The sequence below is a fragment of the Terrapene carolina genome, unplaced genomic scaffold (genome assembly GCF_002925995.2).
Source record: "Terrapene carolina triunguis isolate 2854851 unplaced genomic scaffold, T_m_triunguis-2.0 Scaffold238, whole genome shotgun sequence".
Taxonomy (NCBI): domain Eukaryota; kingdom Metazoa; phylum Chordata; order Testudines; family Emydidae; genus Terrapene; species Terrapene triunguis.
Genome location: NW_020664589.1, coordinates 839,678 through 867,309, shown reverse-complemented (window position 1 = coordinate 867,309; position 27,632 = coordinate 839,678). Strand labels below are relative to the sequence as shown.

The window sequence follows — 27,632 nt, the reverse complement described above, 5'->3', positions numbered from 1 at the left end:
CCCACGACCTCCCGCCCTAGCTCACTTCCGCTCCGCCTGCTCCCCTGAGCACGCCGCAGCTCAGCTTCTCCCCCCTGCCTCTCAGGTGAGGGACGGGGGAGAAGCGGAGCAGCGACGCGTTCAGGGGAGCAGGTGGAGCAGAGGGGGGGGCGCAGGAAGTAACGGGGGGGTAGAGGAACTGCTCCCTGCTCCAGCTCACCTCCGCTCCACCACCGCCGCCTCCCCCGAGCGCCCCGCCACTCGGCTTCTCCTCCCTCACAGCCTTGCTGGGCAAAACAGCTGTTTTGCGCCCAGCAAGCCTGGGAGGGAGGGGGGAGAAGCGGAGCGGAGGCGGAGCGGAGGCAAGCTGGGGCAGCGGTGGCACTTTTTCTCCATGCCACAGAGTCAGTGCCTATGATGGCCGGCGCCAGAATGCCGCCCCTAGAAATGTGCCACCCCAAGCACCTGCTTGTTTTGCTGGTGCCTAGAGCCAGCCGTGAGTGAAAGTCCCAGAGTGCAGCTTGGCTCATTGTACTTTCAATTAGTTGTATGCCAAGCCGCACTTCAGGACTTTCACTGCGCTATAGCAGAAACCACATGGGACGTTACTGAGGGGCAAGCTAGGGTGCTCCAGATTCACACCCTGGTTTGCCACGCAGCCACTTGCCATGTTGACAAGCCCTCTGCCCGTTAAGTGCCAAATTTTCAAAGAGTGGAAGTGAGTGTGCACGGTGCATTCGCATTTGTATGTGCACATGGACAGGTACCACTTATGCCTCCATTTTCAATGGGCATCATGAAAAGCTCATGATCTGCTGCTCCTTAGTGTCTGTGGGAGCATGGTAATGCATTAGAAGCTGGCTGAGAGCAGCTGCTGCCTTAGAAGCAAACTAAAATCAAGACACATTCAGCAAAGTTTCTTCCTAGGGGATTCATTCAGGACAGTTAGAGGGGAGAGGGCAAAATGATTTACCAGAAAATAATACCTAACCAGAAAATAATCAGGACATGTTCGCAGCTTAGGGCTATAGTCCAGCCTGGCCACTACTGGAGGTGGAAATTTACCATCTCAAAGGCCTTCCCCTCTGCTGGTGCTCAAGCAGCAGAGAGCTGCCTGAGTTTGCAGACCTCCAGCCCTGTCTCATCACTCCACCCTGTCCACCTGTGTGAGGTCTAAGCAGAGAATTCATTCCTGTTTTCTGGAAAGCAAGCAGGGTTTCTGGACCCCATCACATTCCTGCTTTACGTATTGGAAGATGCTGTGGTCACGGAAAGGATCTGGGACAGGCATATAATGGTGCACACTGCACCTGATTTATGCATGTCAGCATGGGGTGACCATCTGTGCGCAGCCCTTCATCTCCACATCTGGCTTAACAATGTGGAGATCTGCAACAAGAGACATTGCTAGGGCAAAGGTTATAGAACTAGCAGAGACGTCCAGTCCAGGGTTTCCCTGTGCCCATCCGGAATACAAGCCATTCTCTAAAGAAGTCAGCCACGTGTCCAACAGGGAACACTGTTCATTTATGGGCTTGGATTGTTGTCCATTCCCTCGCCTCCACACAACAGATGAGGCTAGAGAGCACTTTAAGGCCCAGGCTGACGCAGCGGGTGGTGTATGGATGGAGGAGCATTCCCCAAGAAGGAGTCCCAGAGTCATTGTGCCTGATGCAGGAACGACTCCTCCAAGGGCTCTGTAAGGGCAAGGACTGGGATTGTATCTGGCTCTCAAGCAGGAGTGCAGAAGGGTAGAGGAGAGCTCCTGGCTCCCCTCCCACTCCCTTGCACGCTGGTTAAGGACCAGATGCTGAAATGTCCCTGGGTTCCAGCAATTAAGTGCAGTTTGTCGAAACAAAGGAATGGCTCAGAGGAGTGTGACACGAAAGCACTTTGCCCGAGTTCTTAACACCGCCAGAGAATGCTGGGCCAGTACTCACCAACAGAGCAAATGTCTGTGAAATGGTCCTCCCCCTCTTCAGCATGAATCAGGTCGTTTTTGCTCTTCTTTATTGTAGCTCTTTTCAACACTGCATGCAAATTAAAAAAAATAAAAAAGCACCATAAACATTGTGTAGTCGATCCTCTCTCCACCTCTCACTCGCCGGGGCCTGTATTTCCTTCCCAATGCCAACTAAAAGCTGCCATACATGGATAAGCCGTAGCAAATGGATCAACCTACGGCTTTGTATGGTGGCCTCTGCTTGCTTTGATGTCAGGGTCATTATTTATTTAACCTGCTAAATCTTGAAAGTTTGCCAGGCAGGACTTCTGTCCACCCACGTCTCAATGCGACTGAGGTGGCAAGAAAAGACAGCGGGAAAGAAAAATATCTGGTAGCTTCTTAGAGCTCGGAGGCAGGGCACTGCCACCATTGTTCATTTCAGCCCAGCTACCGGAGTGATATTTATGTTAAACAAAGGTATATGCAGAGGAGAGATTTGCCTTGGTTAATTGAGCCATGATGAGATATGGGATAGTAGTGCTATTATCTGTTTTTCTACCGCATGCACCATTAAAACATCAGCATTCACTCTATTCCAGTAGAGAGAGTTTGCCACCGTATGTTGCCCTAAGCACAGGAAATACCATGGATAAGCAGATAATATCCCATGGTGAATGTCTTTTTAATGACACCCACTCTACAATACCTTCCATCTGGGGACATCAAAACTCTTTGAAAACATAAGCCTGACCCGGCAACCCCTTTTGTGAGGTTGGTAAATATCACTATCCCTGTTTTACAGATGGAGAAACCGAGGCATGGAAAGATTAACTGATTTGCCCAAGGCCATTGAACACGTCAGTGGCAAAGCAAAATTGCTGCCTCACAAACCCTGCTCTGAGCCTTAGACCACCTGCCTTGGAACCTTGCGAACTATCAGAAAATATTTTGATACCGTCTTGATAAGAGTTTAAAAACAATATCATGATTAAGCACCATTTGATACCAGCAGTAAGACACTCCATGGTGTGGTGATACAAACTGTCCACTGGAGACATACAGGAAATCTGCTATGTCAGCACTGTCTTGAGGATAATTGGGGTTTACGGTAATGTGAACAGGGGATCCTTATCCTACACCAGCTGCATTGCTATGATTGAATAATGGGTGCAGCACCTCCTCAGCATCAAAATCCTTCTTATAAAAGATGGCATAGTTCACTTTAGAGATGGGCTCACAGCAACCCCCCCAGATTCACAAGTATCCGAACTCTGGAGGGTGAAGGGTTCTAATCGGAACTGGGATCTGGATCCAATTTTTGCATATACCGACTTAATACAGGTGAAGCAATAGGCCCCAGCTTTGGGGCATTAAATATCTGGGTCTGAATTCTGTGGCCTAACTCCGTCTCTCTTTTAGTTGCACAACTCCCCTCTTGTAAAGCTATTCCTCCAAACCAGGCGCTCATTGCAACCAACAGCACCGGCTACAGCCAAGCACCGTGCAAAACTTCCCTCCCACTCCAAAGCTCTGCCGAAGCACCTCAAACCTGACCTGCCGAACCCCCTGCTTTTCCACTCCTGGGCCTCTCCTGCGTGCAGATCACCAACCACTCCAAAGCACGCCAGATTTTGTGATCCTTTCGCATGGTGGACCAGTGGCCATGGAGGATTCAGATAAACCTTGTTCCTAGTGACCTGTGGTACTCAGGATCTGAGGTCACAAGCAAAAAGTCTCACCCCACTGTGCCACCTAACCCCCTGTTGAGTTGCAATCCACTCACTGTTGTAGCTGCTGACGCCAGTCTCCGCCGGTGCCGTGCCTTGCTGAATAGGCCCTTCGGAGGCAGCCCTCCCTGACAGTGAATGGGAGGAGAAACAAAAAAAGAGAAGGGGAGGGACGGGGCGGGAAGGGGAAAGGAGGAGACACAGGAGGACGAAAGATGGTCAGAAAAGGGAGAGGGAAGAGTCTTTAACTGAACGTTCACTGTCTGTAACATCCTAAGAGTTTGATGTCAGAGGCAGGGGGAAAACACTCTTCATAGTCTCACGGCAGCTGTGTCGGAAATCTTAATCCCTCGAGTTCTCCTGCTAACATGAGGCCCCTAGGAGTCGTGAGATTAGATAGGATCACCACACCCTGCTATGTCTTACTGCTTAAAAGTGACAGGGGTCTTAGTCTCTTTGTGAAATCCTTTTGAAAGCCTTCATTTCGAGCCCTGCCTTTATTTATTTTTGCTGGCATCCACATTGAAGCTTTCCCCTCAAGGCTACAAGTAGTCACATCCCTCCACACTACCTAGAGGCTGGTAGGGGGCCCTGTGCACACCAGACCCCCACAATTACACTGTCTGTGTAATTGAGTCTGGCAGATCCCAGGGGTGGCGCCCCATCCCAGAACGACATGTCTCATAGCTGCTGATTGTCCACCTGAAACTTTGAAGAAGTCCTACACAGGAAGAGGGAATTTTAGCTGGGTTTGCTCCAAGGCTGGGATCAGAATTTTCAGCTGCATGCAAAGATATGGCGCTTGTACCCGCTAGGTCACAGTGAAAACCACATCCGCATATGGCGTATAAACCTCTCCTCTAGTGCAAGAGGAAAAGTACAAGGCAAAACGACCTACCGTCCAGGGGGGACTTCTCTTCGGCATTCTTGTCTTCTTCTGCCAGCATCACCTCCTCTGCAAAAGGGAAACAGCAGCGCTCAACCCTGGATCGGTTGCATTTTCATCATAAAGCTTCCTGACTGGGAGGCAGTGGGCGTGGACATTTGCCACAGCATTAGCTCACCATACCGCCCAACTAGACTGAGTCTTTAGACTCAGCATTGAGTAAGGGGCAGCACCGAGAGTCATAATTACTCCCTTGCGCCCTTCTTGCTTCAGGAAGGAAAGCAAGTTATGAAAACCGTAGAAGGGTTGCAGCTTGCTTCGCCCCTCTCACCGAGCCACCTCCTCAGACAAGTAAGAAGGCAGAGCATTGGCTTTGCCAACACCCCTCTGCCCAGTCCCCACCTACTTGCTTGCAGTGGAGAGTATCTGGAGAGCAATGGCTGCCACCCACTCCAACCTGGACCCAAGATCTGCATAGGCGTAAGCACATACTGTATTACCATCGCTCTCGGTCAAATTCTAGCCATCGTACCAGCAGTGAAAGAGGCCATATGCCATTACCATGTCTCTGAGACACTCACTCATCATTGCCAGGACTTAAGGCACTTGTGCACTGATCTGCAACTTGTCTGTGTGAAATCATGGCTCCACTGAAGTCAATGGCAAAACTCCAATGGATTTCAGTGGGGTCAGGATTTCACCCACTGTGTCGACACAGTTAAAACTACATAAGACACATGAAAAAACTTGTTTTGTTTTCCATATTTATGTGAATTGTCTCCCAAATTGGCAGAGTTGATGATGCTCTCCGGTAATGTCCAAACCTAGTATTGACTGAAGCCAAAGCATGGAACCAGTGGTGCTTTAACTTACTAGAGAATAGGGCAAATTCCATCCACGTGAAACTACACGATACAGTATTCTACAGCAACAAGCCAAAAGACCAGGGTTTGTATAAATAGTTCTACAGTGTTTTGGCTTATTACTGTACAATAATGAATTGTCAAAGGGTTTTTTAAAGAAGGGACTGGTGAACCTCACAAGACTTTGACATTCTAAATTGTAATTTTCTTTACATTCTTAAGCATAACTGTGCACTTGGATTTAGTAAAGTATCTGATAGAGTATCTCACAAAATCCTACTTGAAAAGACAATTTAAATCATCTTAGATTTGGCTAAAGAAACAGACCACACAGCAAAGAACCTATTAGTTGGGGGAGCTATCTAGAGAGATACTAGAGCAGGGGTCGGCAACCTTTCAGAAGTGGTGTGCCGAGTCTTCATTTATTCACTCTGATTTAAGGTGTCGCGTGCCAGTCATACATTTTAATGTTTTTAGACGGTCTCTTTCTATAAGTCTATAATATAGAACTAAACTATTGTTGTATGTAAAGTAAATAAGGTTTTAAAATAGTTTAAGAAGCTTCATTTAAAATTAAATTAAAACGCAGAGCCCCCCGGACCAGTGGCCAGGACCCGAGCAGTGTGAGTGCCACTGAAAATCAGCTTGCGTGCCACCTTCGGCACACGTGCCATAGGTTGCCTACCCCTGTACTAGAGAGATGGATGTTAACAACAGTCTTAAAATATCTTTATTAATTATATGGAAGAGGTAGTGAATGCTGCTACACTAATGAAAAGACACAAAATTGAAAGGAGAAATAATACAAAGGGACAGAGAGATTAGAAATATGGGCAGAAAAGAGCAAAATGAGATTCAACTGGGGAAAATGCAGATTAATGCATCTGAGTGAAAAATAATTAGAGACATTCAGTCAGCGGGAGGGAGAGCTCCAGGAAGCAGAGGTGCTGACAGAGACTGGCAGGTGATCGCAAACAACAAACGATAGATCAGTCTGCAGTTTTACAAGGTATCCAATGAGTCCAATATAATTTTGGGTGCATATGTAGAGGCATCACATGACAGAACAGGAAAGTAGAAAGTGCCTTTCTAGATGGCTCAGGTGTGACTCCACCTGCAACATCACTGGACACCTCAGTATCCAAAAGATACGCACAAGTTGGACAGTTGAGAGAGGAGCTGCAGAAATGTTTAGGAGTGGGGTGGGGAGGGAGAAGATGACAAGAGTTAAATATGGCTAAGTGACAACGCAAGGGGAATATGATATTTCTGAAATAGGAGGAAGAGGAATAATTTAACATTGTAGAAAGGGGTATTACATGGGAGGTACTGGGACAAATTAAGTAAAGGAGTTGTCCGTGACTGTGAGGTCCCGTAGGCTGTGGAACAGTCTCCCAAGGGAAGTAATGGAACCCTTGTCACTTTGTCCAGTTTACTTCTGAATGAGCCACGGAGTAGTAGACGTACAATATAGAACAATCTTCTTTTGGCTGGACGATGGACTGCATACCGTAATAATACAGGGCTTTATCTGTAGCTTCTCTGAGCCTTATTTCACACAGCTAGATACATTAAGGGCTGGTCTACACCCAGCCGCTAGTTCGGCGGCTGGGGATCGAAGTTCTGGGTTCGACTTATCGCGTCTGGTCTGGACGCGATAAGTCGAACCAGGAAGTGCTCACCGTCGACTGCGGTACTCCAGCTCGGCGAGAGGAGTACCGCGGAGTCGACGGGGGAGCCTGCCTGCCGCGTGTGGACCGCGTCTGAACCGCGGTAAGTTCGAACTAAGTTATGTCGACTTCAGCTACGTTATTCACGTAGCTGAAGTTGCGTACCTTAGTTCGACTTGGGGGGTTAGTGTAGACCAGGCCTAAGTTACAGTGAAAACTAAAATCCAGCAGCCTGGCTTGGATTTGAGTGTAAACTTCATGTTTGCAACTGAAACAAAGAATATGAAAAAAGAACAGGAGTACTTGTGGCACCTTAGAGACTAACACGTTTATTTGAGCATAAGCTTTCGTGGGCTACAGCCCACTTCATCGGATGCATAGAATGGAACATATAGTGAGGAGATATATATACATACAGAACATGAAAAGGTGGAAGTAGCCATATCAACTCTAAGAGGCTAATTAATTAAGAGGAGCAATTATCAGCAGGAGAAAAAAAACTTTTGTAGTGATAATCAAGACGTCCCATTCCAGACACTTGACAAGAAGGTACGAGGATACTTAACATGGGGAAATAGATTCAATGACTCATTACACAGATTGAATCCATTTCTCTGCACTTAACTATCCATAGTGATAGCTGCCTTCAAGATTAGACCTATTGCTACTAATTAAGTGCTGGGAATACGCTTGGCGCTGGACATGGCACAAAATAAAGCCAGCCCTTTCCCTAAAGAGCTTGCAAGCTAGCAAGCCAGACACCACAACCAAGAGACCACTGCTCTACAGTCTCTGTCATGTAGAGAAAGGACACTGCGTGCCAAGGAAAAGGCTGGATTATTGGAATTAAAGCTGCAATGGAAATACAACAAGGCAGAAGAATCAAATTAAGTTATCGGGGCTAGTAAATATGAAAGACAAAAATGCATCTATAAGGAGAACCCCACTAAACTTTCATCTGGGCTCATCACATGTCCCATGAATGAGCACCCTGACCCTCCCGCTGAATCTCTGGCATGGCTTCGCCTCTCTTTAATTAATCCAGCTTCTAGGCTCAGCTGTGTGAGGGGATTGCTGTCTCTGTGCATCTTCCACAAAGGCTACGTCCTGATGCTCTTGAAAGCTCACAATGCTGGAGCATGAGACTCACGTGACAACGAGCTGGAAGAGAGAGGTTAAATGAATCGTCCCAAAGATCGCTTATTCCAGGGGAAAAGAAATGCACAGGAACTGGCGGTGAAGGGCTGTGGCTAGGAGATGGATTTGAAAGGAATTAAAATGCAAGAAGCGGCTTGATTCGCTCTGAATTGTAAGACTTTCAGTCTCCAAAGCGAAAACATTTTCAAATGATGCATGTCCTTTTAAGATAAGAGAAATGGCTTCAAAAGACTATTTGGGGACTTATGAATGCTTTTCTCTTTGCAGAGGGAAGTTCTAGCTCTCAGCTCCCTTAGAAATGCAGCATGACAGCCTAAGAATTGCTACAGCTCTGAGGAGTTTAATGAAGAAAGCAGCAGTGGCAAGATCATTTTCATGGATTACATCGGTGTCTCCTCAATGCTCTTCTCCTTTATTCCCCTAAAGGGCATAGTTTCAAATAAACTCCTTGCCACCTTCCTTTTGAGCCAAAGAAAAAACACCCTTCCCCAGCAGAGAGTGAGTGAGGCTGCAGGTTCCCAGCACAGCAACAGCTTTCCCTGGTTTCCAGCTAGATATCACTTGGCGTTGAATTCGCCGAGGAAGTGGTGGTTGGTAAGAGAACTGTGTTTGTGGGTCTAGGGCTGTAAAACAATGCAATCCATAGACATTGTGCACCATTGGCTGGCTACATTTCAACGGTGGGTAGAGATTACCCTTGGACAGAGTTTATTTAAAAAATCCCATGGACTTCATTCTTTAGTCTGTGCGGTCTTTAAGTCAGATTAAAGATGTCTCTTTCTAGCAGATATGCTCAACCCGAAGTTCCGGGCTTGAGGCAGGAGTTACAGGGTGAAGTTCTGTGGTCTGTGTTTTGCAGGAGGTCAGACTAGTTGATCACAATGTTCCCTTCTGACCTTAAAAAAAAAAATCTATGAATCTATGAAAATTCTCCTTGCATCCCAGTTTTACACTAGTGTATCTTTGCTAACCCGAACAGAGTCACACCACATTTACACCAACGTGAAAGTAAAATCAGACCCTATATGTTGGCTTCCTTCTCTCATGTCCATCTCCAGGCCCTTCTTTCAGAATGCCCCATTATCTATGTAACACCCACCTGAAATCTGTCTGCCTAACGACCATCCTCTCCTTATCCACATCCCTCCTAAAAACTCAGATTCGCTGGGTTGCCTATGCAAAGCGAGTTCATACATTAAAAATATAAATCCGCTCCCGCAAAACTGCAAGGGAGCCATCAAGACATGCACATGTTGGAATGAGTAACCCCAAGGTCTTATTCTTGTGCCCGCCTCCTCCCCTCTCCCCACTCCGTGGCTCGCGATTCTCACTGGGGCCACCTGTGAATGTAGGCTATAAGCTTTTTGAGGAAAAGCCACTTCCCCTATAACAAGCCCTCTCTGTTGAAGGCACCTGCCCTCAGAGTGTTAATATGATCTGCAGCTTTGGGGTCCTTTTGCAGTTCTCAATGCTACCAGATGTCCAAAGGGCCATGACAGTAAAAAGCAGTCAGCCTCGTCCGCAGCTGAGCAGGAGTCTGCATTTCATCCTTGGCCATGGTGATCCACACACTCGTAACCTCCAGCCTTGATTAATACACCTGATTGTATCTCAGAATGGAGCCCCATACCCTGGAAAAGCTCCAACTGGTACAAAATGCTGCAGCCCATTTGCTTAACATGGGGTACCACAAGGACATCACCCCGGTGCTCTGCTCTCTGAACTGGCTCCCACAATGAAAACCGATTCCAGTTTAAGGTGTCTGCCCCGATATTCAAAGCCTTCCATGGGACTGGTCCTAGATACTTGATGTTTCACTGGAGAGTTGAAACTATCAGCCAGTTTGGGGAGGCTCATGGGACCAGGAAACAGACCTCTGACAGAGTCAGAAATCGGGGCCGTCAGCAAAGCCAGTCTCCTGGCAACCTAATGAGTGCAGCTGGCCTGTAGTGGGCTACCTGATTGGCTATGCCGTCTGATTGATTGAAAGAATCAGCAAACCAGCTCCTACGTGTAGCAGCAGTTCAATGATTGCTCAAAGCGTGTGCCCCCAGCTGTGACAGATCCTGCTACTGCCCTGTCCTCAGCCCCGATCCTGCTTGGCCTCACACCAAGAACCCCAGTCTCGAACCTCAGCTCCAGTTCCTGTCTTCTGACTCCGGCTCCGACCATTGGCCCTGGCACCAAGCCTCTGACTCCGATTCCCTGGCTACCATCCCCTGCTCTAACCACTAGCCATGACTCCTGTGCCAACCCCGAGGCACAACCGCCCACATCCCAGTCACAGACAGACAGGAGCTGAATTTAGACTCCCCCCTCCCAAGAGATGAGATTGATCACACCCCATTTAGAGCCAAATGCAGGACTCCTCTCTGGCCTAGCCCTCCCGCAACAAACTCTTATCTCCCAAACCTGCACTCAGAGCTGAGATCCAGTTCCCACACTAGCTCCTCTATTCCTGTCACTCACAACTTCCTCAAACAAAGTCCGTTGAGCTAAAATGATCAGTGCTTGGTCTCAGCCCCAAGGTAAGCTCTTCTGGGAAGTTTAAGTAAAATTGGCTGTCTTCAAGCTTGGAAGCACTAAAAATACCAAAACCACTCTTGTAATTAAATTCCAGCTGAAATATTAGCATTTGCAGGGCTTAGAAATACCTAGCTTATTTTATAACACTATTTCGGGGGGGAGAGGGGGAATCAATTCAAGCTTTCAGAAAATGGGTGCAATTTATTTTTAAGTCAGCACATTTAAATCCAGCGCTTTCTATTTCTTTTCCTATCCTTTTGTTAAGAAAGCATTTGTTAAGTACCCCCTCAATTAAGGCTTCCTGTATTAAGTATACCTCATGCAAGCAGTCCCATATTAAGGATGTCACCATTAAGCACACCTTTGTTTCAGATGCCTCAACTAGAAAAGCCTCTGCCAAAGTTATAAACTCCTCCGTTCAAGCAGCCTCAGGTAAGTCCATTTCTGCATCTGTTAAAGTTACATTGCTTTGGTGATTTACCAGCCGTGAACTGTCTCTAAGGTCTTTTAGTAATGCCAAGATTCTTACTTCTGCATTCCTTAAGTAGCCATGTGGGCTGGTTGGTCCAGGACTGTCCACGATATGTTTCTCTCACCTTCCTCTGAAGCAGCTTGTTCTGGCAAAATTCCCATTGACTTCACCGGGGCCAAGATTTCAAGACCTGACTTTTGAGCACTTGATTTCTCAGCTTTAGCATAGCCTCCAATGCTACTTTTTGCATTTAATGATTTCCCAGCCTAGCTATTTTTTTTCCGCTGCATGAAACTTCCTTCAGGCTGTACTAGGAGCCTGTATTACATTGCTATTGTATTTCCAGCAATGCCTCAGTAGGAGTGTTTTATTATTCCCTGATTCAGCTACTTCCTTTAAGCTTTGCAGTTCTAAATGTCACATGTCATTAGAAAAAATGGAAACGATAGGCATCTCATAGCATTTGTACCACACGCTCATGTGACATTTAGGGGCAAAGTGACACAGCAGCCAGACGTTCCCACGGAGAGGTTCCACAGTGGCGTGCAAATTTAAGGGAAGAGATTTCACTGTATGTTTTGCAACTTACGCATCTCAATTTTCAAACAACCACTTCCAGTAATACCTGGCACTTGCGCAGTTCCTTTCAGCAGAACATGTCAAAGCTCTTTAACCAATCAGAATTAAACCAGGCCACACCCTTGGAAGAACAGTGTTGTTATCTTCATTTTACCAATGGGGTAACCGAGGGTACCTCTACACTGGAGCTGGAGGTATAGCTTCTAGTTGGAGTAGACATACCCGCGCTAGCTTTGATTGAGCTATCATACTAAATATAGCCATGTAGCCAGAGGGGCGGGATGGGCTATCCACCCAGAGTACCTACGTAGGATCTCAGCTAGGACAGTACTCAGGGTGGCTAAGCTGAGTGACTGCTTGTGCTGCCGTGTGCACACTGCTGTTTTTAGCATGCTGGAGCCATCAAAGCTAGCGCATATATTTTTATCTGAGCTGGAAATTACACCTCTGGCTACAGCTCAGCTCAGAGAGACCAAGTAGTCACAAGGGCCCCTAAAACAAGGCAGCTAGAGACGGGATTAGAACGGAGGCATCCTCTGCTCTAGCTACTAGGTAAACCTTTAATTAATTTGAATCTGAAGTAGCACAAAGTTGGAAACAAATGGAGGGACAATTTAGGAATAGAAAGCAATGTGAATGGTTCCTTTCTTGAATGCTAAGGAACCACAGAATTAAAAGGGAGATAAAGTGTGGGTAACTAATTGAGGGTAGTTCCCGCTGAGCAGTTACACTCAATAAATCTTGGTCAATACAATTGGCTTTTGCTTGTCACTCTACAGAGAACAGTGTGAAATAATGGGGTCAGGTGACCATACAAACTGCTGCTGCTTCTTCCTCCTACTTAACATTTCAAAGCTTCAGCCTTTCCTCTCCGACCAGACTGTCAAAATTCTTGTCCAGGCGACGGTCATCTTCTGTCTTGACTACTGCAATCGCCTCTTCAAATCCCAGCAAATGTTAATGCCTCGGAGGAATTCACAGAGGGGCAGAGCTAGCCATGGATGGGTTTGCAAAGGGGGTAAAAGCCATCCAAGGAATAAAGGGAAAGAAATGAAGCCACTGGAGATACATAAGGTCATTTTTTCAAATTCAGGCACCCAGGCTGTAACAGACACAGCAGTTACAAGCATGAACAAAGAGACAGGTAGGGGCACAAAACGAGTCACTGCAAGCACTTGTCCATTTTGCATGTGCAACTGTCTGTTTTGAACACACAGTTATCTGTTTGCAGAAGCATATTTTGTGGGTGCAACTTAGGGAGCAGCGAGGACAGTGTCCCCTGCAGTGTCAGTCGGGGTTTCAATGCTATTTAAAAGGGGGAGAGGCCTAATTTTTTCAACACAAGGTTGTTTCTTTAGCATCACAAGGTGGCCCAAGTCACAGCACACGCAAGTCGAGACAAAGCAGGAGGAGGGCTCTCTCCTTACCTGCCTTGAAGATCCACTCCAAGTACCCGTTCAGCTCCCGTTCGATCTGCTGCTGCCTACGGAGCTTCAGGAAGGCCCGGCGGTTCTCCACCCTCTCGCGCTCTTTGGCGAACTCGCTGCAGAGAGAGCGAATGTGTATCACACAAGGTCAAGACAGCTTAACAACTCCTCCTTTCTCCTTCAAATTTACTTTTAAAACTCTCCTTTGCCGGGATGCCTACAAAACACTTGAGAATGGTTAGGTAGCAGGTGTACTGACAAATATGGTCCCTTTGTTTCCTTTTGCTTCCCTAGCTGCCTGTCTCCACCTGCCGTCTCAGGTCTTATACTCAGATTGTAAGCTTTCTGTTCTGTGTTTGCCTAGCCCAATGGGGTCCAGTCCAGGACTGAGGCGCTGAGACACTACCACAATACAAATAAATAAAACAATAATAATACTGCTGCTAACACTACGTAATAAGGTGCATGTAAACAAAAACCTCTGCTCTTCCCAGAACCACAACTTAATAAAGATCAAAATATTATCCCACAGCGGAGCTCCCTGTAGGACTAGTCCCGTCGTACAGCACGCTGAACGTGATCAGGGCACAGCCGGCCTTTTAGAATTCGGAATGGGGAGTTTTAGCCCATCTCTGAACTTTCACGGGCCCGGGCGGAGTTTTCACAAATGCAAGTCAAACTTGAATCATGAGTGCTGGTGGGCACTTGGCAGTTATGGTCAAGCATCTCACACAACCCTAGGCTGAGGATCCGGGAAGTCCCATTAGCTGCTAAAATGACATGGAAATCCATAGTCAAAACAGAACTATAAAGAGGAGTCTGCCAGAAAGTACCTGGAACACAGAGTCATGTATCCCCCAGCCAGAGCGGGAATCTCTTACACATTATATTCTAGACTGTGTTTAAATCACCCTAGTGATGGTGTATCCACCACTTCCCTCGCGAGGCTATTCTGCAGCCTAACACACATCACTGTTAGAAGCTTTTCCTGATACTCACCTGCAGTTCCTTTTGCTCAGTTTCAATTCATTGATTCCCTGCCCAGTCCCTCACTCACTTTGTGGCTGATTCTGATCTCACCTGGGGGCAAATCAGGAGTGACTACACTGAAGCCAATGGAGTTTACACTTGGGTAAAAGTGGTGTGAGGGAGATCAGGATTGGACCTTTGGTGTTGACACCTTCCAAGTACTTACAGATTATCCTCTTATCCCCCAGTTAGTCATCACTGAGCCAAGCTTGGCCAGTCCCCGCAACCTTCCAGTTAATTTTTGTTGTGTTTTTCTAGATTCCCATCCAAAGCATCCAACCCTGTTATCCAAACATGCTCTATGGTTAAAAACCAGCAAGGCTGGGGGTAGGGGATTAGAGGTGCCCGAGGCAGCTTCATGCTTTTCATTTCATCTGTCAAAGCTGACACTTTAGCTTAGTCTGGAGGAATTGTCTGACCCGTTTCAAAGGGACTGCAGTGAGAGCTTGATTCACAGCACAGCGCGACCGGCTACCAGCTGATACTTGCCATCAGCTGTGCCGTTATTCTGCTCTTCAATCTCAATCTTATGCCTCTCCTCTCCCCTCCCACATCCCACAGCACAACTCATGACCCCATCCTTTGGGTGGAGGAGCAGCTGTGTCACTCCCGGTCTCAAGTGCCTGCCTTGGTATTCGGTGGGCGTCTAGCTTGCGATTCGCAAACCTGCACGTGTCAGCAGGGATACTGATTTTCCTCTCTGTCTTTTTTTAATGTTCTGCTTTCTGGTTCAGCGCCCATCGGTCCAGGCCGTGGGACCTCCAGTCAGTTTTGATTTCTTTCAGAGAGAGGAGGAATGAGATCTGACAGCGCCGGGGCAGCGACAGTACTCGTATAAAACTGCCGTGCGTGGAGGCACAGCTGGGCTATGGTTGCTGCTATACGGTGTTGTTCCACTGCAAATGATGCAGGACTAGATTGTGCCAGATAAACACAGCCCCGAGTAGGAGGTGACGTGGTGTTGCAGAGTCCCAGGCAGAGGGTCATGAAGGACTGTGCTTAACCCCGTGCCCTGTCCGAGATTTAGAGCAGTGGGAGGCACACAAACAGCGCCCCTTCTGGGCAAGGTGCGCTGCAGTGGGCCTGGACAGAGCAGTCTTTGAGTTCTCCTGAGTGCAGGGACTGTGAATGTTCTTGGCTCTTGAGCAATGGGCCTAAGATGTGGGGGGAGGTCCCTTGCACATCCCTCCCCCCCCAGTGGGCCCAGGGAAAAGTAAACCCTAGGTGGGGTTAAATATGCTCTTGGCTATTTGACTAGTGGGTGTAGATCCTGCCGTGATTGAGTGTGCTAGGGCACAAGACTGTCATACTGTAGCTCCTAACCAGGCTGACTGACACCCCGCTTATAAGGTTAGATGCTGTGACAGCCTCCAGCCAACACTGACTAGCAGAGGAAGTTGCACGTAATCAACTATCATAGATACAGTCCCTGGAGACATGTTACAGTGACCTCTGCCAGGTTCAGCCACAAATGGAAGATGTTTAATCCTAAGGTTATATGCTATAACACTGCCCCATGCAAGAGCAAAACTGAATCCCAGGTCTCCTGTTCTCCACTGCTGGCTGAGTTTGGACAAGCGGTGGAGGAAGGAGCACCTCAATTCACTTCTCATTGACTCTCTGGTATGATTAAGCAGCTGCCACCCAAGCCACTTGGACTGCAGACAAGGGCACTTTGGGAAAGGTTTTTCCTGGTGGTGAAGTGTAGATGCCTGGTGGAAACAGAGGACTATGCCCGTGTATCTGCTCACAGTCACAGTGGGGAAGATTATTTTTCCCCTCCATTAAAGTTTTCAACAAAAACACACCCCGCCTCACACACATTTTCTTAAACATTTTTCTTTGTTGGTTGGTTTGTTTTGGCACAAAACTGAAAGTCAACAAATTCTCAAGTTTTCCAGTTTTCGACAACTGCTTTCGACAACCCCAAAATGTTCACAAATTTCTGTTAAAGCCAAAAGCCATTTTCCATTAAAAATAATGTGTTAGAAAATTTTCATCCAGCTCTAGGTGAGAGCACAGAAGGACCCAGAGACGGGGGTGGCTGGCATTAAATAAACCTTCCGATTTATTTAGCAAAATTGTTATTTTCACACCAGTGACAACCCAGAATCCCTCACAGCGTCACAGAAGGAAAGAGCTGTCTGGGCATCCCGCCACAGAGTAGAGCAGCTCTCTACCGACAGGACTATTCCTTGTAGGGCGATTCCCAGCATTGTGCCCCGTTCACACAGTGGGGCTAGTTTCCACAGACTGTGGCCTTCTACGTTTCAGTGGGTGGATGCTCTGCAGCATGGTCTCACTTATACTTAGGGCAGGAGGTAGATGAAGCACAAGAGAGTGCTCGCACCAGGGAGGTGTGAGGTGAGAAGCTAACAGCAGTGACTCACGCAGGCAGGGCTATCTAGCCTCTCACACACCAAGCTCTAACTTTAGGAGAGGAGATTTTTCCTCGCTCTTTTTCTTTGTGAATTTAATGCTGCTGGTGAAGGATGCCAGACTGACAGCCCTGGAGACGGAAAGCCCTTATCTATCCACAGGACGGGCAGCGGCTTCTTCACTAATGCACTGCAAGCTGGAGCTGAAGACAACCATCTCCAGGGATTGGAAGGCCCATAGCCTGTTCATCTCGTTTGGCATCTCTTTTCCAAGTGTCTCTCTTCTCTTTCTCCTACTGTTGTGCAAATGAGTTCAACGTGCTGGCACCAGAGACAGACTCAGAGTGGTTCAAGGAGATGGAACAAAATATCACAGGTGGTTTCATTGATCTACTCTTGTGAGTAAGCTGGTATGTACACAGGGAAAAGTCCCCTTCCCCCGGGCATAAACTCCACCTAAGTCTGGTGATCCAAGACAGTACCAGGTTACCAAGGTGCTGATGGAGGCAGTCATTTACATAGTCCAATGCAGTTGGCTCTAAAACTTTCTCCCATCATACCCCACTTTTACCAAGGTAAACGACAGGATTGGGGCGAGCGGTGGTGGGAGCCTGGAGTCTTGGAATAATTTAACTCAGGCTACCTCAAATTCCCATCATCCCCTTCAGCCTCCCATCAACCTCCCTGTCCATCTATGTGCTCCCAGAAGCCAGATTGTCCCCCCACATGGTCCCTGATGGCTCCCTGCGGCTTCCTCCTCCACCTCACTCTCTCCTGTCCCAGGGGCTCCCTGCTGGCTGGGCACCAGCAAAGGGGAACAGTGAGACCATGGCACCAAAGAGGTTCTCCCCACACCATAGTTCGCCATAGTGAGGCTGGCAGCCGGGAGGCCTCACTGTGGCAAACACCATACTCAACTCTTTGCTTGGATGCAAGACAATCAAACATTATAAGGACTACATATGGAATATATCTGTAATAAATCACATGGAGACACCACACCCATGAACAGGGAGCAAACCCAGGACCTTCAGCATGAAAACCACTTGAGCTAAAGGAGTCACTTCTTTTGCTCAGAGTAGCAGGCTGTTCAAGTTGCTGGAGCCAGCCAGTAGGAAGAGACACAAAGGGTGGTCAACCCCTGGGTGGGTAGAAGATTAAAGTAAATCAGGGTGTAAAAAATGTCAGGATGGCCATTTTGAGGGAAATCATAGCTAAGGAAAAGAAGAGACCATTAAGCTAAGCTAATCACCACCGGGACCAATAGGGGATTATTGCCTGATGAAGGTCTTCCAAGTGGTTTATCCATGCTAGCTGTAAATATTTCAAGCAATGTGGTTTCCATGATTTCCTCTGGCAGTGACATAAACTGTGTCACAGCATCCAAACCCTTGGCTTCCTTCCGTGGGTCTGCAGAGCAGGTCTCAGGGTTAGCTCTGCCACTTTAGAGCAAACCAGCTGAAATGCAAGTGTCGGACAATTTGGCCGTCGTTCTTGGGTTTCCTACCAGCCTCTCTGGGTCAGCTACTCCTGACTTCCTGTGTGACCTCAGCCACGTCCTTCAACCTCCCTGAGCCTCATTTCCCCATCAGTAGAATGGGGACATTAACATTTACCCATCTCAGATGAAAGGTGCTATGTACTGTTTATTAATAATTATTATTAAATACAATTACCATATAACTGTGCTGTACATAAATTATCAGAACACAGCTCCTAAAATAGGATGGCAGCCATAGGCTATTGAACTGAAAGCCATGCTCAGTACAAGCACAGAGAGAGAGAGAGAGAGAGAAACTGAAGCACAGACCTAGCAGAACAGCTTTATCACCATCCCATGCCCAAAAAGAGATGAGCTGGGCGCATGCAAACGCCCCTTTCGTTTGTGAAACAGAACCTAGTTCAGATGCCCAGAGCTCCGTCACCTCAACTGGGAATTGACCTTCCACTGATGAAGAGTTGCACTGAATCTGCAGTGCAAAGCACACAGGAAGCTAACGGCATGCAGCACTGCATGGGAAAACATAATCCCATCCGAATGAAGCCCAGCCGTATGAACACCACTGATGAGAAGGCTATTCTTCCTTCTAGGCCTGGCAAGCCAGGCAGATGTTGCAGAGTCTGGGTTGGTCACTGGCTGAAGAGAATTCCCTCCGTGGAAAAATAAAGTAGGCCGAGAGAGATGGATGAGCCCTGCGGAGGCTAAATTTGGAAGCTATTGTTACTGAATGTAGGGCAGTGCCCAAGAACAGGCTTGCTAGGGAATAGCAAGCAGTATGTTAAACAGCCTAGTCATTCAACAGCCTAGAGAAAAGGACAGCTGACGCCTAATTCAAGCTGAAAATAAGATTTGGAATAAGGCAACTTCTTTGGTTCCCTGGGATCCAGACCCCACAGTCAGAGGAAGAGTGAGTGCAGCAGTGAATCTGTCAGCATAGCATGTGGTGGTGCCAAGCTTGCCTGGGTGGTGCCAGACAGCCGCATGCTGGTTTGCCTCATTTGGCAGGAAAATCAAAGACTGAGGAGTGGGAGGAAGGCAAGAGCTGTTCATGGGGGGGCCTGTGTGGGTGGGGGAGTTTGTCAGGGGAGAGGAGAAGCGGTGCCATTTTAAGGGCTTGGGGGTGGGGGTGTCCCAAAATTCTGGTGGATCAGGGACCAACCTAGTTTTAATCCACCCTTGATGTGACCAGTGATGAAGGAACCTCAAAAGGCCCAGAGGTTTGGTGAAGATAGTTCTCCTAAATGTTGTATACTTCTCAGAGTCTTCTCCAAACCTTTCAGGAAATTAAAACTGGCCTAAAAATCTCCCAAGGACCTGCTGCCTGTTAATTTCATTTGGTGACCCCTAATTCTTGTATTATGAAGAGTAAATAACACTTCCTTATTTACTTTCTCCACACCAGTCATGATTTTATAGACCTCAATCATATAGAATCATAGAATATTAGGTTTGAAAGAGACTTCAGGAGGTCAACTAGTCCAATCCCCTGCTCAAAGCAGGACCAATCCCCAACTAAATCATCCCAGCCAGGGCTTTGTCAAGCTGAGCCTTAAAAACCTCTAAGGATGGAGATTCCACTACCTCCCTAGGTAACCCATTCCAGCGCTTCACCACCCTCCTAGTTAAACAGTGTTTCCTAATATCCAACCTAGACCTCCCCCACTGCAACTTGAGACCATTGCTCCTTGTTCTGTCATCTGCCACCACTGAGAACAGCCGAGCTCCATCCTCTTTGGAACCCCCCTTCAGGTAGTTGAAGGCTGCTATCGAATCCTCCCTCATTCTTCTCTTCTGCAGACTAAATAACCCCAGTTCCCTCAGCCTCTCCTCATAAGTCATGTGCCCCAGCCCTCTGATCATTTTCGTTGCCCTCCACTGGACTCTCTCCAATTTGTCCACATCCCTTCTGTAGTGGGGGGACCAAAACTGGACGCAATACTTAGATGTGGCCTCACCAGTGTCGAATAGAGGGGAATAATCACTTCCCTCAATCTGCTGGCAATGCTCCCACTTATATAGCCCAATATGCCATTGGCCTTCTTGGCAACGAGGGCACACTGCTGATTCATATCCAGCTTCTCATCCACTGTAATCCCCAGGTCCTTTTCTGCAGAACTGCCGCTTAGCCAGTCGGTCCCCAGCCTGTAGCGGTGTATGGGATTCTTCCTTCCTGCACTTGTCCTTGTTGAACCTCATCACATTTCTTTTGGCCCAATCCTCCAATTTGTCTAGGTCACTCTGGACCCTATCCTTACCCTCCAGCGTATCCACCTCTCCCCCCAGCTTAGTGTCATTGCGAACTTGCTGAGGGTGCAATTAATCCCATCATCCAGATTGCTAATAAAGATGTTAAACCAAACTGGCCCCAGGGCCGACCGCTGGGGCACTCTGCTTGATACCGGCTGCCAACTAGACATCGAGCCGTTGATCACTACCCGTTGAGCCCAATGATCTAGCCAGCTTTCTATCCACCTTATAGTACCCTTAGTCCACCTTATCCCCCCTTAGTAGTCTCTTTTCCAAGCTGAAAAGTCTTATTAACCTCTCCTCATATGGAAGCTGTTCCATACCCCTAATAATTTTTGTTGCCCTTCTCCGTACACTTTCCAATTCCAATATATCTTTGTGGGGTGACCACATCTGCACACGGTATTCAAGATGTGGGCGTATCATGGATTTATATAAAGGCAATATTATATTTTCTGTCTTATTATTTACCACTTTCTTAATGATTCCCAATATTCTGAATCATTACATTCTAAGTGGCCATTCTTTGGCAAGGAAGGGAGCAGGGACAAAAATCTATATATCAGCAAAGAAACAGCACAGTTTCCTTTCTTCACTAGACTGCCTGTCACCTTGCTCCCAGCTGGAAATGCTTCTCCAAGGAGGGACAGGACTACAAAAACAAGAGGCAGACACCCCAAGACACTCCTTCCCCTCTCCCTGCCCGCTGTATTCTCTGCACCTGAGAAGACAAAAGGAAACAGCTGTTGGACTTTGGGGGCGGAGTTCTGACCTGAAGAGTCTGGTCAGAACCTTGCTGGAAGCACGTGGTGAGAAATTTTGCTTGAATCTAATACAGTTTGTTCAGTTAGGCACCAGTAAATGTTTTATCTTTATTTTTCTTGTAACCATTTCTGACTTTTATGCCTAATTACTTGTACTCACGTAAAATCTCTCTTTGTAGTTAATAAACTTGTTTTACTGTTTTATCTAATCCAGAGTGTTAAAGTTGAAGTGTCTGGATGACTATTTAAAATAATAAACTGTCATATTATTCCCTTAAAGGAATCATGGACTGAATATATTTGTACTTTCCAGGAGAGGGCTGGGCAGTAGATAACACATATTCCTGGGGGAAGATCTGGGACTGGGGGCATGCTAGGGTCACCCTGAAGTATAACCAAGGCTGGTGAGAGCCAGGGTGTAGCTGGCAGGCAGGAGTTACCCACAGACACTCAGGGTGTAGCTTGCATGCTGGCAGGTTGTTTGTGAGCATCCCAAGTGGGAGCTACTACAGCAAAGCATTGTAAGGCACCCAGCGTTGCATATCGGGGTGACACAGCCCCCCACTAGTTTGGATTGTGCCCCGGTATGTCACATAGGATCCAGCCTAGTTTGTTCTGGGGCAGTGAATCACTGACAGGCCTAATCTTGGGGGTGTTCAGTCTGCTTCTCCGCTCAGGGAATGGGGTGACACTCTAACCCTTTCCTCATGGCCTGACAGTGACTGTGTCTCCATCATCAAAAGCATCCACACATAAGCAGGAACACTTGGCTAGACTTGGAGGGAGCAGGTTCCTTAGACTTCTCTGGCTCATTCAGCTGCCCTGTGGGGTGGGAGAAGAGGAACGGTGGGTTTTGCTTAGCCTTCCCTTTCATTCTGTGGCCATCTTGCTTCTGATGAAGAAAGCCATTCCAGGGTGGGATGTGCCACATGTCTAAAGACAACAGTGTCACAGCTGCATGGGTTACCAAGACACCATAAGAACACAAAAACGGCCATCTTGAGTCAGACCAATGGTCCATCTACCCAGTATCCTGTCTTCGGCCAGACTGCAGTCGGTACATCCCGCCGCGGTTATCAATCCCTGCCAGCCCATGGAGTGCTTGTTCCTGAAGCTGCTCCATCTTGAACTCGGCCTCCTTTGTTGAAACATGCTGCTTCTCAGGTGGTTGTCAGCTCGTGATGCTGCACTTGCCAGCCCACCCTTTCTGCAGCAAGCTCACGTTCTCCCCTCCTGCAACTCCCAGCTACAAAGTCCTTCAAAGCCCCTGCAGCTCGTCTCACTAGGAATCCGATCTTGTTACTGTTCTTACGCTTCCCTCAGTAACCACATTAGTGTTCCAATGTTTATGAGAAGCGGATCCTTGCTCCAGGGGAAGAATTTATTCTGCAGGTTCATCTCTCTGCTGTGTCTTCCTGGAGCACAGTAAATCCATTGCAACATACAATCCCTCCCGGCTGCAGCAAAAAGCAGCCACTTTGTGATTCTGTTTATACAACTAAAAGACATATGGACATCAACCTTCAGTGACTCTAACCAGGGCCGGCTCCAGGGTTTTGGCCGCCCCAAGCAGCCAAACAAAACAAAACAAAAAAGCCGCGATCGCGATCTGCAGCAGCAATTCGGCGGGAGGTCCTTCGCTCCGAGCAGGAGTGAGGGACCGTCCGCCGAATTACCGCCGAACAGCTGGACGTGCCACCCCTCTCCGAAGTGGCCGCCCCAAGCACCTGCTTGGTAAGCTGGTGCCTGGAGCCGGCCCTGGCCCTGACTCTAACATCCATTTAATCACTGCTAACCTGCCCTAGGAGAGACAAAAAGCAATGAGCGTGCCCTAAGGGGAAAAGAAAAGAAAAGAAGTTAGAAGACAGGGGACCAATCCTGCAAAGTGCAAAGCATTGCCAAATGCAGATGAATTTGCAAATGCAAATGGCATTCCATGCTGAGTATCTGTCAATCCCATTGACTTCTAAGGATGCTTAGGAATGGGTCCAGGAATTAAAATGGAGAGTGGTTAGGCAGCCATGAAGAGGAGGTAGAAAAAGACAGTGAAAAAAGAGGCAGGGGATTTGAGATACAGTAGCAAAGCTCAGGACCTGAGCAGGGTTAAACGTAGGCTTTCTTTCCTTTGATTCCTGCCTTGTTTAGCTCCAGATGGATGTATTTTCAGTGGGGAAGTGTCACTTGAAACAGGGCCAGCATCCCTTTGAACTCTTTTGGAAGCTGAATAATTCAGATAGACGCCCACCACCTCGCCCTGCGATGTGGCAGACCTCCGAGAGCCTGAAATGGTAGGTCAGGGAGACGGCTGCAAGAGAACAGAGACCCCCGTCGTGCCAACCTTCGCATGTCCCAGCATGCCGGCCACAGCCCGACCACCTCAAAGATGCCAACCTTTGGTATTGCTCAGAAAATCTGCTCTGTGCAAAGAACAAAGGCAGACTCAGCAGCAGCTGCATTATTCATACCAGCAGATCGGAGCCACAGGGGTGGGGGAGGGATGGGCGAGGCGAGGAGAGAACATCTTTCTCTTCAATGCACTAACCAGAGCAGCTGCTGAGAGGTTACAAACACAGGTAGAAAATAAAATGAAATTTGTCTTTAAAAAAAAACAAAGGCACGTAAATCTGGGGGGAAATAATCAGAAGCCTATATATGGTGGGAGGGGAGAGAGACGCAGGCAGCTGCAAGTCAAGAGAGATCCAGGAGTGACAATGGGCCACAAATTAGAGAGGAGTTTGGAATGCATCATGGTAACAGCACAGGCCAACACAATTTGAGGCTGCATGCACAGAGCAGGAAAGACACAAGTCCATGGCTATCTGGCTCCGGTGTGACCATGTGGGGAATACTGTTTGGCACCTTGCTACCAAAAAGATATAAACAAAGTGAAGAGAGATCAGTGAAGACTGAAGGACACAAAATTATCTTAGGTACGTATAGGCCTGCTCCCCCCTTCCCAATCAGATATTACTATCTGAGTACTTCACTACTTTTAACACATTTAATCTTAACAATAGCCTTGTGAGGTAAGGTAGCACTATTACCCCCATTTCACAGATGGAGAATCGAGGCACAGACAGGCTAAGCAATTTGCCCGTGGTCATGCACGAAGTCTATAGCAGAGCAGAAAATTGAACAGTCTTTCCAAATCCCTGGCTAGCAGCAGAACCACTGGGCCATCCTTCCTTTCTGTTTAGGTAGGAAAAAATTAAATATGTCTATCTTGGCTAGGAAATCGCTTGGAAGCGTCACAATCTACGGGTGCAAGAAGGGTGTACACACCAAGAACAAGGAGGAATTGTTTAGAGCAATGCAAGGGGGTATAACTGGGCTGGGATGAGATGAGATAAAATTAGGGAAGTGAAACATTTGGCAAAACATCACCAAGAAACTTCTAATACAACTGAGACGGCTTTGGCTGCAGCACTGCCTCCCACAGGAAGGGCCAGCTACCCTGTCACTTTGGACGTACCAAACCAGAGAGCAGGCTCTGAGAGCCATGGAGAAGGGAGGGTACGTGTCTGCTCTCATGTGCCTTCCTTAGGAGCTGTGCATAGCTGGTGCCTTTGAGCATCATTCCTGGACATTCCCCTCTGAACAGAAGCAATTGCAGGGATGGCATAACAGAACCAGCAACCACGGCGCCTGATGCTGGGACGAGGCGGCACATCAACGCCAGCGCATGGAGCTGTGCGCCCGTTGCAGGCACTGCTGCGCTAGCGGCATAGATCGGACCTGCTGATGGGGTTTGCACGGGGAGGTGCACAGCTGTTGGGAGGAGAGGAGGGCATGCTGTCATCCCTGGCCATGGAGCAATTCTGTGGCTGCTACTGCACTGTGGAGAATACAGCTGATGGATCCACCACTTGCACCATTGTAGCTACGCCCCTGAACGTAGCCCCCACGGAGCTCAGCTTTGCAGTGCACTGGGGCTGCAGCCTCCCTGTTCAGGCTCTCCCCATCTCGCCCACCTCCGACACACAGCACAACCATGCCAGCACTGCTGTGTGCACAGCTTTCTGCAGCCCCTGCTTGGCCCAGCAGCGGTGACGCTAATGGAAAAGTGTTAGCACCAGTAAACCGACGGGCTCGAGATGGAAGCAGATGCCCCGAGTGAGAAGGTGCCTTTTTTCAGCATCGGTTTCTGGAGCATAAAGGCACTTGTGTAACGACACCAGCATCTGAGCCAGAAGATTAAATCGCCAACATTTAACCATATGCGTCGAGGAAGCATGAGGGAGGAGTAAGATTTGATGATGATGCAGATGACAGAGCACACTGCTGCAGATCTGCCCTCAGTGCTCCCACTAGCTACATGAAATCCCCAGCAAGCCCAGTGCTATCCAACCCCGTCTGGCCTTCGGGCTGGCGTCTGGCTGTGTCATGCTGTGCATGGGAGAGACAGCCCCCCGCCTCCCCCGTTGCTTCCTGACTGGACTCGGAGACGGGGCTCCCTGGAGGGCAGGAGAAGCCCAGCTGGCAAAGACACCAGCCCTTGCTAATAGCTGCCATTTATCTCGGGAAGGGCCAAGGTCTAGGCTTGATCAATCCTGCACAGCCAGAGCTGCTGCTGCTGCTGCTTCCCCCTCATCACTTGCACAGAGGAAAACATAGCTCTCCTCGGCTAGCTGAAAAGGGATGAAAGCATCAACGGGAGAGCGATGCTCACAATCAATCCAGGCTTTGCCACCATTTCTCTCTCTTGAGCATGGAGTGAATCAAACATGAATCAAGCAGAGAAAGCGCCATGTAGTCCCAGAGCTGGGGAAGCGGAAAGGCCCAGAGACAAGCCCTTTAATGCCCTTGCAGCCTCTTTGTCTTTACACCAGTTTCCATTTTATTTTCCTGGTCCAGGAAGTAGCGCTGCCGATCCCATGTCAGCGCAGCTCTGAGGCAGGGGGCTTGGGGACAGCAGCCCCATTTACCCCACAGTGTCAAAGGCCATTTTCAACAGAGCCAGAAAATGAGAAGTCGTTTGGAGGGATGCTGTAACTAGATCCAGCAACTCTCCATCCCAGTAGGGAAGGACAGCCCCGTGCAGTTTAACCTAATCTGGTCTCCCCATTGGTTCATACACTACAGGCTCTATCTTCTACCTCACTCCCAACAGGGGTAAGTGTGTAAAACACAGAGTGAGTGAATGACAGACAGCTCCTGATACCCTTTAGTGCAGCGGTTCTCAATCAGGGGTACGCGTATCCCTGGGGGTACACAGGGTCAGTCAATAGCCTAGTGGATAAAGCCCTAGACTGGGATGTAGGAGATGTGAGTTCCAGTCCCAGCTCTGATTGGGGGGATAGCTCAGTGGTTTGAGCATTGGCCTCCTAAACTAGGGTTACCATCCATCCGTATTTCCCCGGACATGTCTGGCTTTTGCGTCTTTAAATAGCTGTCCGGGAGGAATTGGTAACAAGGTTAAAAGGTATGGGATTTTTCCTCCTCCCCTCCCTCCCTCCCATCCATGCAGAGTGCGGCCTCGCTGATTGGGCGGCTGGGCCTGATTGAGCCGCTCCCATTGGCCTCCAGCAGCCAGAGCCTCTCCCCCGCGCCTGCAGCCCGGAGTAACAACAAAAACAGTCCTCCCAGGCAGCGTGTTTTGCCTACACGTGGAGCCAGCAGGCATGGGCATGGTAAGGAGAGCCCCGGGGCGCAGTCAGGGAGCAGGGGGAGGGTTGTGGGTCGGGAGTTCGGGGAGGGGCCTGTCAAGGGGCGGGGAGTGGTTGGATGGGGCGTCGGAGTCCTGGGGGCCTGTCTGGGGGTCGGGGTGTGAATATGGGGTGGGGGGCGGCGGGTTATATTCTTTTGTGGTGCCCGAGCTCCAGCAATATCCAGGGCCAGGGGCCCTGCTCCAGTAGGGTTACCATACGTCCGGATTTTCCCGGACATGTCCAGCTTTTTGGTCCTCAAATCCCTGTGCGGGAGGAATTTCCAAAAAGCAGGACATGTCTGGGAACATAGGGAGGCATGGTAAGGGGACCACCCCCTCCCCGGGCTCCAACTTTCCGGGGCCAGGCGGCGGCTGTTCGTTCTCCCCAGCTGGGCAGCTGCACTCGGGAGCAGCCGCTGCTGCAGCTCCCACTGCCACGGGGGGAAGCGCTAAGCATGTGGCGCTCTGCGGCTGCAGCTCTGGCGCCCGGGCCGTGAACCCCCTGAGCCCGGGCCTGCTGCGGGGACCCAGCTGGTGCAATCCTGTGGGCGGCCCCGGAGTGGGGGCAGCAGGCCGCGGCCTCCCCGTCCTGCTCGGGTCCCGCAGGGGAACAAACGGGGTTGGGCTGCCGATGCCTCTGCCCCGGGGCCGCTGCGGGATTGCAGCACCAGCTGGGCAGCCAGCCCAGATGCGACTGGCCATGGGCTGGGCGCAGCGTGCACGCTGCTGGGTCCCCGCAACAGGCCCGGGCTCGGGGGGTTCGGGCCCGGGCGCCAGAGCCGCAGCCGCCAAGCGCCATGGCTGCTTTCTCCCCCCACGGCAGTGGGAGCTGCA

General features: G+C 48.9%; 1 protein-coding gene across 1 annotated transcript in view; it reads right to left on the bottom strand.

The window, feature by feature from the left end:
- The window catches only part of CACNA1B (calcium voltage-gated channel subunit alpha1 B), a 490,111-nt gene that overhangs the window by 194,571 nt on the left and 267,908 nt on the right, over window positions 1-27,632 (bottom strand). The window contains exons 9-11 of the mRNA XM_024206825.3: window positions 13,233-13,348; window positions 4,550-4,606; window positions 1,920-2,009 (exon numbers count right to left, since the gene is read on the bottom strand). Of these exons, the coding sequence (XP_024062593.2) occupies window positions 1,920-2,009; window positions 4,550-4,606; window positions 13,233-13,348 (263 nt within the window). The remainder of the gene's footprint in view (window positions 1-1,919; window positions 2,010-4,549; window positions 4,607-13,232; window positions 13,349-27,632) is intronic.